Here is a 19,485-nt window from a genome sequence, read left to right on the forward strand (position 1 = left end):
AAACATGGTATGATTTTTTTCTCTCTCTGAAGTACATTGAGGGTTTTGCCTGCATGTGATATTTTCAGTGGATCTGATAGTGAGAAAAACTCCAACTCTTTTTTGAGAAAGTATTGGTAGAATAGATGTCCTTATATATGTATTGTTCTGTTGCTCTAAATATTTTTTATCACACTATTTCTGATTTTCTGTAAGTCAGTCACTTACTACACCTTTAGCATGAATATTTGCCTTTTCTATTAAATTTAATTTGGAATATGTTAAGACTTACACAGACTGTTATCACAAATATCATATTAACAAAGCATGAAAGTAAATCTTTATTCCAAATAATATTCACTTACTCTACATATTTGATATAGCACACATTTTAATAAAGTAAAAGTATATTCTCCTTGGATCATTCAAAATAATAATGATAACACATATTCTTCTATTATATGATTTCTATCACATCTTCCAAAGTAGGACTAGAAGACAGACTATGTATGGTACTATATTCTAGGAGTCACGTAAAATCAGGGGACAAAACTTGGGGTCAGTTGGTGATGCAACTTGAGAGAGTGTAAAAAGAGGTTAAGTTTAAAAGAAGCTGGAGGCTTTACCTAGGTTAAAGAACCATTCTGCCACGCAAAGGCATTTTCTTTGCAATGAATGTTTAGAATCCTTTTTCTTTTTAACCATTTGGCTACTTCTAGATATGTAAATGAGAATCTTTGACTTTTTACATTTATTCCTATAATATATAATTAATAAAGAGGAACCATATTTTACATCTTACAAATTACTTTAAGAAAGATATTTAATGTTATATTTTTAATGTTAATTGTGCCTTTAGTGTATACATTTTAAGCTATTAGGTGAAATGTACTTACACTCAGTTTTCCATTGCGATTGTCTTCTTCTCTCATTGCCAGGGCCATCAGAAAATTATCTTGTAGGTCTTTACCAGCACTTGTTAGTGTCCTGTAAAAAGCAGATCTTCAGTTGTAATATATTAGATAACAAATATGTTTCCAACACTCTGGAGCCAACAATAATGCTTCTTTATTCCAAGTGACAACTTCCTTGCAACATGAAAACCATATAAATAAAATCATTATGATCTGCTAGATTCATCAATTTAATTTTATACAGTAATAGAGTCTTTATTTATAAATAGTTGAAATCAAGCCTTTAAATAATATATCCATATCAGGATTCATGGCAGATATTATTTCATTTACATGCCCATTTTGTTCTTTTTTTAATATATCATGAAAAGTCAACATGCTTGTACTGCTCACTTCCCATACAAATTTTAAATTGCCTATAATTTTAGTACAGTTTATTCATTAATTTGGGGAAATGAAAATACTAGACACCTATGCTAATATAGTTACTGGAGTAGAGCATTAATTTTAGCTCTATGAGTAGAAACAATCAAGGGAGGAAAGGAAACTAGGTTGACTTATCTTTGTTAGATGAAGGGAAGCATCAAGAATTCAAAAAATAACATTCTCTGGAAATATATTTTAAAAGAAATGTATCACAAAGATCTCAATCAAACAAAACTGAACCACATAATAGTGAGTTCAAGAGTGATTTGTGAAATAATCATCTTTTCTTTATACAGCAATTTCCTACATATTCCACAAACTTTTTCATCATGTGTCTGCTATGTACCAGGAACTGTATCAGGGCACAATCATGCACAAGACATAGTTCCTGCTCTCAAGTTGCCTATGGTCTCATAGAGGTAAACAGATACATAAACATAATGTCATACCATGTGATAACTGGAATAATAGAGATATAGACCAAGTATCAGAGGAGTTCATAAAACAAGTGTCTTACTCAATGAAAAGTCACTTAATCTCAAAATTAAAACCAATTACTCTTGAACATAATGTTAAAACTTGACGTAGTATATACTAACCAGTTTGTGGGGTGGAAGGAGAGCGTTATCAGTAACTACAAAGGAATAAAGAAATACAAATGTAAAATTGCAAGGCAATCGGGTAATGGCAAAACAGAGTAAACACAGGAAGTGAGGGAGAAACCAGTTAATATTAATAGAAGTTAACATTTTAATAAACATATTGTTATAAATATTTAGTAAGTCCAGATAGTAGAGTCTGGTCTTACAACTCATTCTCACAATCGCTTTCAGGGAAGGCTTGTGTGCTACTTAAGGAGGTTGGACCTTGTCATTGTACCAGAAAGTGTTGAACCAAAACGGTCTAATGCAAGGAAATTAGATAATCAAATCTGTGTTTTAGAAACAGTATTCAGCAACTTTGAAAAAGGTAACCTGGAGGAGAGCAACACTGCAGGGATTAATTAAGGGACTATCACAAACCTTTAGAAAGAGATGATGAATATCTGATTTAAAGAAGTGATGGTAAGGATAGGAAGGAAAGGATAGATTTGGGAAATATTTAAGAGAGAAAATACACCTAGTGATTGTTTTTTGCGAAGAGTTAAGGAGCAATTACTACTAGGTTAAATCATTGCAACCTACTGTTTATGTTATTGATCTAGAAATGTAGCTCCTTAAATTGATCATAACTTATCTGCTTTTGCTTTTCTAGCTTTATGTTCCTCAGTTTGTCATATATATATATAATATCTATATTAAATATATAATATAGATATAAAATATATATCACTTAATAATAAAAAACCTAAATTTACATGGAAAATAATTACTAATTAGCACAAAAGGAGATAATCAGATATTTGAGAATTTCTTTAATGCACTGTTCTGTCCAAAAGTGAGTGTTCCATGTTACGATATATACTATGTATTACTTTGATATTAAATGTCTCAAACAGAAAAGTAATTTTATCAGTTGCTTGTTTAGAAAAATCTACATGTTTTCTACTGCTATTCTACTACTACTAATATTCACTTATTCAGCGTCTACCTAATTTCCTGCTTATGGTCTGTTTTCAAAACCACAGTTTGTTGGAAATTCTCTGTGAAATTTGAACAGAGAATTCATTTTACAAGTACATAAATCAACAGTGGTTAGGTTATACTATAGTAACCAATAGCCCAAATCTCAGTGGTTTACAGTTGCAAGAGATTACTTCTCAATAATAATATGCATAAATAGCAGGTTTACTGTGGCTCTTCATCTTGTGGGACTGAGACACTGATGAAACATCTTCTATCTGAACCATCTTCGGTTATTGTGCAGAGGAGAGAACAGAGCCACACAATGTCTCTTAAAGCTTCTGCTTAAAAGTAACACATATAACTTCTACTCATATTTTCTTGGCCAAAGCAAGTGCTATGCCCAACCTTGAAATCAATGGTGTGAGAAAATACAATCCTTTCTAGGGATTTGTAGTAAATATTTGTGAACAGTAGCTCAGACACTCATGGCTTCCTATAGCATAACCAACAAAGATTGAGATTAAATTGCTCAGAAAATAAGAGCAGTAAAGAAAACAATTCCTGAGCAAATCTTGATAGTACAGGAGATTTGTTAACTTGGTTCACTGTAGTGTAACTGAGTAAACGCTCTTTTGAGAATTAAAATCACTAATTCTAGCTTCAAAACCGAACCTTCCCCTACATACCCACAGAGCATCCTAAAAATTACAGCTAAAGCAAGGAAAAATTAATAGATTTCATCTTCTGTGATAGTTGTAGACATCTATTGCTTTTGCCTCCTAATATTGTTTCTTCCTTTTTACTGTCAACACAAGCCTAACTTTTACTTGGGCAACAGTCTTTTCTACACTCTTTGTCTTCGTAGAATCAAGGTATCCACTTACTTACAACTCTAACCTCCCAAACCTCAGCTAATGAATACACCTCAAGGTCTGCCAATGTCATTTCACCTCATGAGGATGTAAATCTTTAACAGAGACACAAGAATGAAAGATAGCTGGATTTATAGTGGCTACCCTTACTTCCTACTACATAGTCTTCTTCAACTTTGTCTTTGAATCTATGATAATCAGTGCTCTTCCAATTCCCTTTTTGATTTTGTTCATTAGAATTGGTTTCTATTGCTCACAATAAAAACCTGTAATTGATACAATGGCTATACAGTTAGGGTACTACAGAATTCCTAAGAGTTTCCACAAAATATGTCTACTTTCTACTCCTGCTACCTTCCCAAGCATACCTTATTTTGCTGCAAATTTTTAGAACTTTACAGATAAAGTCCAATTTGATCATCAACCCTGATCCCACAGCACAAAAGGGAATGATCACTATCAGTTTTGCCTGTAGCCTTCAAGGTTTTTTAAATTATATATAGATATATGTCTATAATATATCTATATATTTGTGTATGCATAAAATTATATATAGTATCATGTGGTCAGTTGTTCATTTTATTACATATTTTGCAACTTGCTGTTTTATTGCTATTGTTATAACTATTCCTTGAAGTGGATGTTTATGAAAGTTCCAAGGAAAATCAAAATTATCCCTGATATATCAGATATAAAATGCCAGAAGAATAGATTTTTAGGCATCATTCACTAGTAAGGATGGGACTCCTAATATTTTGCTAAGCGTGACTCTCTTGATAATGGCCGAGGTTTTCAGCAGATATCTGGGCTGGACAAGAAAATAAAGTAATAGGCAATAGAATTCTTACTGTCCCTGGGTACTATGGCAGACACTGTTCCCCCTTCTTCCATAACAATGAAAGCCCCAGTTTTCACTTGGGCATGTAGCAGCCTGGAATAAAGACCACATTTCTTAGTCTCTTTGCAGCTAATTATGTTCATGTCACTAACTTTTGCACATTAAGAGTCAAGTGAAAATGATTTGTGACTTCTAAGAGTATACTTAAAGTAGGGAGGGGTACTGTTTTTCTTGTAGCTAGAATGCAATATAATGACTGAAACTCCAACTGCCATCTTGGCCATAAGTTGGAGGCCACTATTATGGAGAAACAAAGAGGGGGCAGGGTCCCTGATATTTTAGAATACCCACATAGCCTTGAGTAACACCAGCTGGAGTGTGTGAATATGAGACTGAAAAGAATTTATATTTGGTTTCAGCCACTGTTATTCTGGGGTTTTCTGTCACTTTTTTACCCACCTAATCCAAAAAGATACTTGACTGTTTGAAATTTGTTCACTTTCTGAAAAAAGATGCTCTTGTGTGATTGGCTTGGTGATCAAATTGGAATTTAACCTTAGGTGAAATATTCTAAGAATTTCCCAGGAGACTGTATTACTTACATAACTAAAATGATTTTTCTAAGACAGTCATAGGTTAAGTCTATCAAATAATAGCACAAGATAATAAAAATTAAACTAAAATATAAGGTGGAATATCAACCTTTAATTCCTACTCACTTATCAACTGATTAGTCCAAACAACCACATTTTTCTGAACCTGGATTTCATGATGTGCTAAATAATATCTAGGCTCAATAGCAGAGGTAAAACTTGTGGTCTAAAGCAATCATACTGTATCATTAACCACCAAACATCATTAATATATAATTAATCCAAGCAAATGACTATTATTCTGACAATATCCTAAGTTCATACTGTTCTTCTTTTATTATTGTGCAAGTCTCACATACATAGACTTACATCATTTCTTATAAACTCAATGAGGAAGATAGAAGTATTATATAAATTTGGAACAGAGGAGATAAGGATCTTTGGCTCCAAAGCTATCTGAAGCAGAGAAAAAAAAAGTTATATAATAATCATTCTTATATTATGCTACAGCTGAGAACCTGAAACTTCTTAGCAAGAGGAAATATTGGAAAAGAATGAAAGTTAATGCAGAGTGTGAGGTAAGGAATTCTTAAATCTTTAACATGGTTAAACTAGGTTTATTTAACAGCCAGTGACCTGAGAAACCTTGCTTATATAAATATTACAAAAGCAGTAACTTCCTCAAGAAGTGAAGTAGGTCTGTTTCAAAATCTTAGCGTTATAAGTTCTACAAAGGCAAATACTCCATCTTTATTGTTCATACTCCACTGCACTTTCAAAATGTGGTAAAAGTTACATGGATGAGTTAAATTTTACCAACCATGTTTAATCAATAGCTAAAGCTATTTATATAATCCTACTTGAATGACTATAAACATATTTTTAATCTTCAACAATTAGGTTACTGGTTTTATGATTTAAGTGTGTTGTTTATATATCATTATCACATAAACTGACATTATTAACTTAACACTCAAAATGAATGAATAACAAAAGGAAAAAATTGGAAAACCGTTAAAGTAGAAACTTATTTTCAAGAGTTACTTTTTAAGAGTTTATTTTTTAAATAAGTTCTTTCACTACATATTTGTGATATCAATTATTTTTCAGATTTTTAATGTATAACTGGAAGTGTTCTAACAAACAAAGTTTGATTAATCATTAAGATGTTTTCTAGGCCAGGCATGGTGGCTCATGCCTGTAATCCCAGCATTTTGGGAGGCTGAGGCACGCGGAGCACAAGGTCAAGAGATGGAGACCATCCTGGCCAACATGCTGAAATCCTGCTCTACTAAAAATACAAAAATTAGCTGGGCATGGTGGCGCACACCTATAGTCCCAGCTACTCTGGAGGCTGAGGCAGGAGAATCACTTGAACCTGGGAGGCAGAGGTTGCAGTGAACCAAGATCATGCCACTGCACTCCAGCCTGGCAACAGAGCAAGACTCCATCTCAAAAAAAAAAAAAAAACAAAAAAAAAAACCAAAAATGATGTTTTCTAATAAGCAGTTCTTAAAAATTCCTATTTCAAATCTGAGATTAAATCTATTCTAACAGCAATACTTTTTAGCTATTGGGCACTGCCTTTGTACTAGTCCCTATGCTAGACATTTTGCAAACAATTTTAATTATTTTTAAATAAAATCTAATGGGAATTATATTTATAACTTCACTATAATCAGCTAGTATTCAGTTTTATTCTAGATTCACTAATTCACAGGTTTTATTTCACTATAATGAAACCTCACAATATATCAAAGCAGCATATCATAAACACTACATCATAATATTTTTACATTGTGAAACCAATGAGAATTCACTGGGGAGAAGGAACATAAATTAGTAGGGGTGTAGGAGAGTAGGAGGAGTGAGGTATGCAGACTTTATCTGGGGCTTCCCCTGGGAGTAATCAGAGTAGGCTGGTCTTGCAGTCTCCAAGCAAAGCTAATCAGCTATTATCATCACTCCAGTCTAGACTGAAGTTCTCATCAACTGTTCTGTTCAAAGGTAGATTTAATATTTTAAGCCAGAGAACTCCAATCTAGCCTCTTTTTCACATTTAGATAATTTACATTCAACTCCTTCACACTTGTTTGAATATATAATGCAACCTCTCTGTGCCTTAGTTCCTTACAATGTGTTGTATACTTAGTTTGGAAAAAATTAATGAAGAGCAAAGTGAAAAACAGTAGTTGAGTAAAAGTGTATTATACAAAATCTATAATGTTATATTCTTAAGAAACAAACAAACACATCTATGAAAACATAGTTTACAGAAACAGTTCTATTTCCCATGGATAAATTTACTGACAGAACTATTTGTATATATTTATATTTGTATGATCCCAAATAATTTAAATTCTAATTTTTAGAGGCCAAAATGGAAAATTATTTGCAAACTTGATGAGAAAATATAATTTTATTTACCATAATATATAAGCTCATTTGAGAGTTAAATATGGAAGAGATGTTTTTACTGTATTTTGATATGGGGCACCTATTGCTCTATCAGAGATGATATTTTTGTACATTTCCCAGAAACCATGACATTTTTCTGTTTTGTCCTTTACATAAATAAGGAGAAAATAATCCTACCTTTTCACAGATAAAAGTATTTATAATTCTTGAATGACCAGTGAGTCAATGAAGAAAAGAAAGAGATTTAAAAATATCTTCAAACAAATGACAAGGGAAACACAACATACCAAAGTCTATGGGATTCAGCAAAAGCAGTACTGAAAAGGTTTATAGCTATAAGCACCTACATCAAAAGAACAGAAAAATTTAAAATAAACAACCTAATGATGCATCTTTAAAAACTATAAAAGCAAGAACAAAACAAACCTAAAATCGGTATAAGAAATAATAAAGATCAGAAATAAATGAAATTGAAATGAAGAAAACAATACAAATGTTCAACAAAAGGGAAGATTTGTTTCTTTGAAAAGACAACATTGGCAAACCTCTATCCAGACTAAGAAAAAATAAAGAGAGAAGACCCAAATAAATAAAATCAGAGTGAAAAAGAAGACATTAGCTGGGCATGGTGGCTCCTGCCTGTAGTCCCAGCTACCTGGGAGGATGAGGTGGGAAGATCACATGAGCCTGAGAAGTTGAGGCTGCATCCCAGCCTGAGAGACAGAGTGAGATCTGTTCTCAAAAAACAAACAAACAAAAATTTAATAAACGTGAAAAAGGAGACTTTATAACTGATACTGCAGAAATTCAAAGGATTATTAGAGGCTACTATGAGCAACTATGCCAATAAATTGGAAAACCCACAAGAAATGAATAAATGTATAGATATGTATAATCTACCAAAACTGAACCATGAAGAAAACCAAAACATAAACAGACCAATAATAAGTAATAAAATTAAAGCTGAAATTAAAAGTCTTCCAACAAATGAAAGTCTGGGACCCAATGACTTTACTGCTAAGTTTTATCACACATTTAAAGAACAACTAATACCAATCCTACTCAAACTATTCTGAAAAACAGAAAAGGATAGAGTAATTCCAAACTCATTCTACAAGGCCAGTATTACTTTGATACCAAAACTGCACAAAGATACATCAAAAAGAGAAAACTACAGGCCAATATCCATGATGAACATTGATGCAAAAATCCCCAGCAAAATAAAAACATATTAAAAGATTATATATCGTGACCAAGTGAAACTTATCCCAGGGAGTCAAGGAGCATTCAGCACATGAAAATCAATCAATGTGACACATCACATCAACATAAAAAAGGACCAAAACTATATGATCATTGCAATTGATGCTGAGAAATTATTTAATAAATTTTAACATCCTTTCATGATAAAAACCCTCAAAAACTGTGGAAAGAAGGAACATAACCCCCAAACAATAAAAGCCAAATATGACAGACCCACAGCTAGTATCATACTTAATGGGGAAATCTTGAAGGTCTTTTCTCTAAGATTTGCAATAAGACAAGGATGCCCACTTTCTTCACTGTATTCAACATAGCACTGGAAGTCCTAGCTAGAGCAATCAGAAAAGGAAAAGAAATAAGGGTCATCCAATTAGAAAGGTGCAAAGGAAGAATTCAAATTATCCTTGTTTGCAGATGAGATGATCTTACATTTGGAAAGACCTAAAGACCCCACTGAAAAACGATTAGAACTGATAAACAAATTGAGTAAAGTTGCAGGATACAAAATTAATATAGATAAATCAGTAGCATTTCCATATATCAAAAGTGAATAATTTGAAAAAGAAATAAAAAATTAATCCCATTTACAATAGCTGCAAATAAAATTAAATACTTAGGAATTAACCAAATAAGTGAAGGATATCTACAATAAAAACTATAAAATATTGATAAAAGAAATGGAAGGGGACACCAAAAAATGGGACAATATACCAGGTTCATGGATTGGAAGAAACAATATTGTTAAAACGTCCACGTTACCCCAAGAAATCTATAGATTCAATGCAATCTCTATAAAAATACCAATGACATTTTTCACAGAAATAGAAAAAACAATCCTAAAACTTATGTGGAACCACAAAAGACCCAGAATAACCACAGTTATCCTAAGTAAAAAGAACACAACTAGATGAATCACATTACCTGACTTCAAATTATACTATGGAGCTGCAGTAACTGAAAGAGCATGGTACTGGGATAAAAACAGATACATAAAGGAACAGAATAGAGAACTGAGAAACAAATTCATACACCACCAGTGCACTTATTTTTTATAAAGGTGTAAAGAATATACATTAGGGAAATGAGTTTTCAACAAATGGAGCCAGAAAAACTGAATATCCCTATGCAGAAGAATGAAACTAGGCCCCTATCTCTCACCATATACAAAAATCAAAGCAAAGTGAATTCAAGACTTAAATCTAAGGCCTCAAACTGTGAAACTACTACAAGAAAACACTGGAGAAAATCTCTGGGACATTGATCTGGGCAAAGATTTCTTGAACAATACCCCACAAGCACAGGCAACCAAAGCAAAAGGGGAAATATGGAATCACATTAAGTCAAAAAGCTTCTGCACAGCAAAGGAATCAATCAACAGAGTAAAGAGACAACCCACAGAATGGGAGAAAACTACCTTTCTGACAAGGGATTAATAACCAGAATATACAAAGAGTTCAAACAGTTATATAGGCTGAAATCTAATAATCCAATCAAAAACTGGGCCAAAGATTTGAAAAGACAAACGACAAATAGGCATACCAAAGGTACTCAACATCATTAATCACTAGAAAAATGCAAATCAAAACTACAATGAGATATCATCTCATTCCAGTTAAAATGACTTTTATCCAAAAGATAGGCAATAACAAATACTGGTGATGATGTGGAGAAAAGAGAACCCTGATGCACTGTTGATAGCATTGTAAATTAGTACAGCCACTACAGAGAACAAACAGTTTGTAGGTTCCTCAGAAAACTAAAAATAGAGGTATCATGTGAACCAGCAATCCCACTGCTATGCCTATACCCAAAATAAAGTATACCAGTATATCATGTCTGCACGCCCATGCTTATTGCAGCATTTTTCACAATAGCCAAGATTTGTAAGCAACTTAAATATCCTTCAACAGATGAATAAAGAAAATATAGTACATATACATATGGAATAAAAAGACTGAGATTGGGCCAGGCATGGTGGCTCATGCCTGTAATTCCAGCACTTTGGGAGACCCAGGTGGGCAGATAACAAGGTCAGGAGTTTGAGACCAGCCTGGCCAACATAGTGAAACCCCATCTCTGCTAAACATACAAAAAATTAGCCAGGCATGGTGATGCAGGCCTGTAATCCCAGCTACTTGGGAGGCTGAGGCAGAGAACTGCTTGAACCTGGGAGGCAGAGGTTGCAGTGAGTTGAGATAGCGCCATTACATTCCAGCCTGGGAGACAGGGTGAGACTCGTCTCAAAAAAAAAAAAAAAAAAAAAAGACTGGGATCCAGTCAGGTGCAATAACATATATGAAACTGGAGGTAATTTTGTTAAGCAAAATAAGCCAGGCACAGAAAGACAAACTTTGCTTGTTCTCACTTATTTGTGGATGGCAGAAATTAAAACAATTGAATTCATGATGATAGTAGAATGATGGTTACCAGAGGCTGGGAAGGATAGCTGGGCTGGGGAAATGGGAATGGTTAACAGGTTCAAAAAACCAGAATGAATAAGATGTAGTATTTGATAGCACAACAGGGTGACTACAGTCAACAGTACTTTATTGTACATTTAAAAGAACCAAAATAGTTTAACTGTAATGTTCATTACACAAATAAAGGATAAATGCTTGAGGTGATAATGTTGATGCCCCATTTACTCTGCATGTATCAAAATATCTCATGTACTCCCATAGATATATATACCTACCCTATATACCCACAAAAATTAAAAAGAAAAAAGAATAAAAGAACATTAAAGATGTTTCATATGCATCTGTAATGCTATTGAATCTTTACATTCCTTCTCTCAATGTATCATTGTGTATTTGCTCTGTATTAGGCAGTTTGGGCTGCCGTAGCAAAATGGCATACACTGAGTGGTGTAAACAACAGAAATTTATTTTATCACAGTTTTGGAGGCTGGAAGTGAGGGATCAGGGTGCCAGTATGGTTGTGTTCTGGTACAGGCCCTCTTTCTGGCTTTCAGATTGCTACCCTACCGTATCAAAAATGGCAGAGGAAGCAAGAACAAACTCTGGTGTTTCTTCTAATAACAGCACTAACCCCATCATGAGGGCCCCACCCTCATGATGTCATCTAAACCTAGTGACCTCCCAAAGTCTCAGTCTCCAAATACCATGATAGTTGGGGTTAAGATTTCAACATATGAATTTTGAGGAGGGATACAGTTTAGTCCATAACATGCTGTTTCTCATTTTGGAACAAGATGTAATAATTGTCTATAATATATTTATTTTTCTACATATACTTTCTTATCACTTCTTTCGTACAACTTGAAACTAATTCAAGTTTTTTTCATCATGTGAGCTAAATTAGAGCATTTTCACCTCCTGAAATATGCAGAATTTAGTTACCAAAGTCAGTTATTTGTTTCTCTCCGGTTCTCTTTAGCAAAGTGGAAACAATTTCAAGCCAGATAACCACAAACGCCCAAATGAAAAGCACAATGGGAACTTGCTGCAAAAAGCATGGAAAAACTTCCTTATGTTGAATATGAATTTATATTAAAATAATATACTCATAAGATTATTCTGAAATAAGAACAATGACCACAACACTTTAGATAGAAGCCCCAATCACTCTGTTCTGCTCACGACTCCATCTTCCCACCTCCTACACCATGGCTAACTACTTTCTCACTTTTATGATATTTACTCTCACATTTCCTCTATCTCAGTCTCCAAATTTTAGAATCATCACCTCTTTGCTTCACTTAAGTATGTACCCCTAAACAATATGGTGTAATTTTACTTGAACTTTTTATAAATGAACCCACAAAGTACATATTTGTAATATATTGTTTCTTTAGCATTTTCCACATTTCTTTACTATGTTCCACATATGTTGATGTGTGCAGCTGTACTTCATTTTCATTGTATTCTCATGTATGAATATACAACCATTTATTTGTCCTTTCTCTTAGTATAGACCTCAGAGTTGTTTCTCCTTTGGGTCTATTATAAATATGCTGCTAGAATTTCCTGTACTTGTGTACATTTCTGAGTATATATTTCTCAAATATCTATGGCTAGCAATAGAAGAGCTGTGTAATAGGACATTTGTAATTTCCAATTTACAAAATAAAGCCACTTGTTTCCAAAATTGTTGATCAAATTTACACTTCACTATGAGAGTGTGTGAGTTCATTTTGCTTCACATCATTCCCAACATGTAGTAATTTAGAACTTTTTAATATAAGCAATCCAGTGTAAGGTTAAGCAATCTCAGAGTGCTTTTAATTTGCATTTTCCTATTTTTATTGCTGTTTTGTCATAGTAATTTCCTCTCATGCAAAATGCTCATTCCAGTTTTTTGTCCACTTTATTGAGTTATTTACATTGTATTGTTTTGTAGAAGTGTTCATATATTCTAGATTTTAGATTTTTATTATATGTTCTGTAAATATATTATTCTATATATAGCCTGTATTTTTGCTCTTATTGGAGTTTCTGTAATTGATCTAATTTGAATATATACCAATATATCAAAATTATTCATTGTTATAGACTTTTTTCCGCTTTAAATAAATCTTTCTCTACCCTGAAGTAATCAATACATTGCCTATGCAATGTTTAAAACTTTAATGAAAAGAACCTTCAATGCCTCTTTTGTCATGTATCAAATATTTATATATAGATAGATCTGTTTCTAACTTCTCTATTTTATTCCAGTTTTGATGTATCTTTCTTCATGCCAATATCACACTAGCAAAGACTGAGCATTTATGACAAATTTTGATGTCCCAAAAAGAAATCTTATCCTTTCTTCGTCAAAATGTCTTTGACTTTCTTTGTATCACTATCAAATTTTAAAAATATATTTGTCAACTTCCACTTTTAAAAAGCTCTTGGAATTTTTATTTGAATTTCCAATTTGTAAAGAATGAACATCTTTATGATACTGTAGCTTCCAATCATGAAGCTAAGAATAGTGTGTGTGTCTCACTACTTATTTATGATTTTTAAAGCTTTTTCAATAAAGTTTTATTGCATTTGTTCTTAATAAGTCTTGTACATCTTTTGTTAGATTTATGTCTAACAACAGGATATTAATGTTAATGTGGAAAGCTTTTTCTTTCACTTTCTGCTTGTTGATTGTATATAAAATAAAATTTGTATATTACTTTGCATCATGCAATTTTGCTAAACTCTCTCATTATTATTCCCTACTAATTTTAATTCCCACTGATCAGTTCTCTTTAATTTGACATGTAGATTTTAATTTCCTCATTAGTCACTTTATCTTTGTTATGAATTACAAACCAAATCTGACACTAAGCTAAAATTTCCCAAAACTTTTTTTCTTTTATCTTATAATAGTAAAAGAAAAAAAGCTATTTAAAATTAACTAGAATATTTTTAAACAACTTTACATTATAGAATATTTCTAAAGAAATATATTAATATACCCTTCCAATATAAATGATCAATTATACACCATTTGCCTGAACACCCAAGCCAAACTAAAACTATATGGAATCGTCTGAGATTTTATTCCTCAGTGTCCACATCCAATACTCACTTTATCAGTCAGAGTCCCAGCAGAAAACAAATGAAACACTGAAAGGGCTTAAGGGAAGAGAGTATAGTAGAGATATCAACAGGATTCAGAATGTTCACAAGGGGTGATGGAAACACACAAAAATTAGCCACAGTGAGCGTAGGAAGATCCTCTTACCTTAAAACCTGAGGAGACAAAGAGGGAGTGTTGCTAACAGAGGCTTAGATGGCTGGCTAACTGAGAGGCGGTGCGGTCACCTGTAGAGAACATGGCCACCAATAAAATTGTGGTCCAGTCTCTATCTCCTCCTGCCTTACAATTTACTTACTGAGGATACAGTACACAGAGATTATCCTCTGGGGCCAGAACCTTATCTTTTGATTTGCCATCAACCTAACTGCATGGTACACTACAGCCATTGCACAGTTCCCTGTGCCTTTCATAGCCCTCAACCTTCAGTCTAGAAGGTCCTTCTTCCCCCTCTTCTCTAAAAACTTCTATATGAGGCCCAAAAATCATGTGCTCCATAAATCATTTCCTTCATACCGTCCTTTCTTCTTTCTCCTCTCCATGCAGGAAGCCAGGAAAACTGAGTATCTTATATTTCAACTTAGTCCGCAGTAAAGACTCAATAAATTTTATTTTAATTGTTACTATAATATATAACATAAATTAATGCAATCTACTATATTCACTACTTTTAAGAGAAAAGTAATGTGATCACCACAACATAGGCTTGGAAGCCTTGACTATCATCTCTCTTTCAACAACTTTTATTTTTGATATTGTCATCGTTTTTCTTTTAGTTTTCTGGAAAGTAAAGAGAAAACTGATTAAATTTACAAAACTTTGATTGTGATTTTTCTAGGGTTAATTTTATACTACTCTAGTATTCACATATTTCAGAGAATAGCAAAGGAAACATGATACATAATTTTGCTATTTTCTAAACCATTAAATTCTAATCATAACTTATTCAATTCTAAGTTTAAATTTTTATGTAGAAGCTTCCATGTGATTGGATTATAAAAAATGTAGACCAATTAGAAGTATACACATATATAAAATAGTTTCAGTATGTTTGTGTAATATTAATTGATCAGAACACACACTCATTTTTTCCTTAAAGTTTTTCTAACTCATTTTTTTCTAACATTTTAGAAACAAACTTTTATTATTATTTTTTAAAAATTTTACACCAGTCATCTTTTCCTCAAAATTGTTGAAGTTATTTGTTGAATTAGCAGAAAATGAGTCTATAATTAAAATAAAAATTATTATTATTTAAAAGAGAGGCTTTCATTGATTGAATAATAATGCATATTACATTTTAATTGACTAAAATATACATTGTATTAGGATATAATATAAACTTTTAAAATAATATATATTGCTTACATTTCACAGTTGCAAAAATAAATGAAAATTTCAAGCATCATTCTAATTATGTTTTGGTTTCCTAGACTTTAAACAACTTTTCGTTTATATTTAAACAACAAAATCATATGTACTGATATATATATAAATACATTAGAATAGCATTTTTAAGTTAAAATTGCATAGAAGGAAAATGGCAACCAGTGAACAATTTCAGGTCCTTTCCTTTGAGCATCAATTCAATGGACAACCCATCTTTAATCTCTGAGAGATTATTTTTTAAAGATGAAGGGAAAGAACAGTAGAGCTAAATCTGATATGTGCTTTTTTAGTCTCCTCCCCTTTTTTCGTAAACTATTCTTAATTGCCTTTTCACTTTTAATTTAACTGAAACAATATTCTTTAGGACCCAGGTCAGTCAGGATTACATTTGGAGAGCTTTTTGGTTTAAGAATTTTTACAATACAGTGATTTCCATGGAAATTCCAAGAGGTCATCAATTTATATTTTAATAACTTTCAGAAAAGGAGAAAATTACTTGAGAAATGAAATTAATTTCCATTGGTGAGAAGAAATGAGGGTCAAATTTCCACTAAGCAGGAAAATGACATCACTTTCCCCATCTTTTTTTACGTGAAAGAGTTAATTTATCAAGTGTACAGTAAAGCTATCAGCATCTCTGGGCAAGATTTCAATTGTTAGAGGCACACAGAAGAAAGTCAAGAAATGTTAACATGCACACTAGACGGCGGTTTCTTCTCATTTCCTATTTTGAGGAAGATCCAAGTGGGAGTCTTCAAATCTGCAGAGTCTTACATCAGTCAGACTTTACTTTCTTCAATGAAAACGTTTGCTTTTTTGTTTTTTTTTTTTGTTTGTTTCTTTGTTTGTTTGTTTTTTTAAGGAGACAAAATGGGTTGGCTTCTGTGTAAGAAATTGTCTCTGTACTCCTCATTTTTGTACATCTGGCAAGTTTCTCTAGTTAATTCTTAAATATGGTAGGTCAAGATAGTCTCACACTTTCAGGGCATAAAGGTGCTTAAAGAGGAAATAGATGTTCTTTGTGTCTGAATGTGTTTGATTTTACTCTGAAAACACATTAAAACTTTACTTTCATTCTCTCCTGGGAGGCAGCTGCATCTTTTATCCTGATTTGGAATGTACTTCCTGACCTTCTGGTTATATTTACACAGGGAAAGCCAATTTAAAAAGTGAAAGCAAGGAAATAACCTCTTGTTTGGTACACCTGCCTCCAGGTCCCTCTCCATCTGTAGGAAGCAGTCATTACTCTGCAGAATGCTGAGGCAGGTCATGAGCAAGTGAGGCTTTAGAAAGCTGAAGGTCCTTATGCTATATATGTCTAGTCTCTGTGTTTTTCTAAGTTTTGAAAGATTGTAAATAAATACCTGGAAACTTTGGTAAAATAGGGGCAATGCTTTACCAGAGGAAAGCAGTCAAAGCAAAGCCCGTACTGCATTTCTCAGTAACTGTACAGTGGCAGAGACTGTCATTCTTCAGGAATTGCAGGCTCTTCAGTGTTCAGAGCAGAGCAGTGTACAAATAGGGTATGGATTGTAAGGAAAAAAGAGGCATTTGGATAGGGGAGTTTTGGAAGAAAGATACTTAAAAAAATACTATTAGAAATGCTTGTTGCATGATACCCTCTGTATATGCCCTATATCACTCCTTTAATAAAAGTTGAAGTATTGGGACATAAGTTTGACTCCAAGTGATAGAGAGAGAGAATGAGAAAGTGACAGAGTTGGATGGAAGCATCCTAGACTTCTATGGAAGGTTCAACAAAGCCATACAGGAGTTCTTGAGCCAAAGTCAGCCAATAAAGGGTTATGGCTCCCTGAAATGGGTTCACCTTAATACCCTGGCCACACTTAGTCACTGGGGGAAAGCAGCACATAGTAGATGTCATGAGGGTGCAAATGCATCATGGATTTCAAAAAGTGATGAGACCCTGAGTCAGTTACACTCCCTGTATGAGATACACTCACATCTCTACCACAGTCTCCTTTCATTCAAATCAAAAATCCCAAGGTTCAAAAACCCCAACATAATTCATTTGCTTTATCACAAATATAGTTTCAAAATAAAAATTGCCAATATTATTATCAATAACATGCTTATTCAAAACAGTTTAAGGCTTTTTGCGGATCTTTATTTTTTCCTTAGGCTTTATCTCATTATGGATGTACGGTAAAATTACTATGTTTTAAAGTAACTTCAGTTGCAAAAGGTCATTTTTAAATAGGTATGATACCAGCTAGATACACATTTAGGTTCATTTATTTTTCAATGTTTAAGATATTTTAAATTATTCTTTTCAATTATATAAAATATTCACAGAATTCTACAAAGAAATCTACAACTTAAGATTTACAGAAGTTTAGCTTGCATCTCCCACAGTCCTTTCTACCCTTTTATTCCCTTCCGTCTACATAGATCATCATTTAAATAAAAAGAATTAGTCATATTGCTTTTCAACTGTTCATATTGTTTTTAATAAAAGCAAACATTCTATACATGTTTGCCTTGACCATGCTTTTTCACTTAACATTATATTCAGGGGATTATGCCATAGCAGTAACACACATTTTCACTCCATTTTTAGCTACATAGTACTTGATTGTAGGAATATACCATAGGTTAGTCACTTAGCTGCTGATAGTCATTTGGGATGTTTTTTCTTATTTGCTATGAAAATACTGCTTGAGCATATTGCTTTGTGTGTAGGTCATTTCATGGTTTTGCCTGCATATGTTTGAAATAAATTCTAGGAGTAAGATTTCTGGTCAAAGACTACATAAATATTTTATTGTGTTCAATATTATAAAATTCCTCTTTCATGCAATTGTGCCATTTTGTAGTCCTGCATACAATTTTAAGAGTACAAGTTTTTACATCCTGATCAACAAATAATATAAAGCTCTTACATTCTTGCTGATCTGATAGGTGAGAAACTGTATCTCAGTATACTTTTCATCTTTATCTTACTGTGAACAAAGAAGAACACATTTTCAGGGATATTCTTGAGTTTTTGCTTTTACCAAATGAGTTTTATAATTAAATTGTCTAGCTTCAAAATACAAAACCCTAAAAACTATTTTACCAGTATTATTTTAAATTTATAAATGTCATAATTTGTGTTTCTAAGGATGGCTACAAAAATATCTCCTATCCCATATATTGTTTTTAAAATTTTTGTGGGTACATAGGGTAGGTATATATATTTATGGAGTGCATGAAAATTTTGATACAGGCATACAATGTGAAATAATTACATCATGTGCAATGTGGTATCCATCCCCTCAAACATTTTTCCTTTGAATTACAAAATAATACAATTACACTCTAAGTTATTTTACAAGGTACAATTAAGTTATTATTGACAATAGTCACCCTATTGTGCTATGAAATAGGTCTTATTCATTCTATTTTTTGTACCCATTAACCATCCCCATCACTCTCCACCACCCCAATAACCCCGCACTCCCCTTTCCAGTGTCTAGTAACCATCTTTCTATTCCCTATGTCCATTAGTTCAATTGTTTTGATTTTCAGACTGAACAAATTAGTGGAAACATGCGATGTTTGTCTCTGACTGGCTTATTTCACATAACGATGATCTCCAGTTCCATCCATGTTGTTGCAAATAACTGGATCTCATTCTTTATTATAGCTGAATAGTACTCAATTGTGTATATGTACCACATTTTCTTT

The 19,485-nt window shown here is 32.8% G+C and overlaps 1 protein-coding gene across 2 annotated transcripts in view; it reads right to left on the bottom strand.

Annotated features, from left to right (window-relative positions):
- The window catches only part of CFAP299 (cilia and flagella associated protein 299), a 646,399-nt gene that overhangs the window by 407,274 nt on the left and 219,640 nt on the right, over positions 1 to 19,485 (bottom strand). For both annotated transcript variants that reach the window (XM_015138434.3, XM_078002640.1), the window contains exon 3: positions 876 to 966. In XM_015138434.3, the coding sequence (XP_014993920.2) occupies positions 876 to 966 (91 nt within the window). The remainder of the gene's footprint in view (positions 1 to 875; positions 967 to 19,485) is intronic.

Source organism: Macaca mulatta, chromosome 5 (assembly GCF_049350105.2).
Source record: "Macaca mulatta isolate MMU2019108-1 chromosome 5, T2T-MMU8v2.0, whole genome shotgun sequence".
Lineage (NCBI taxonomy): Eukaryota > Metazoa > Chordata > Mammalia > Primates > Cercopithecidae > Macaca > Macaca mulatta.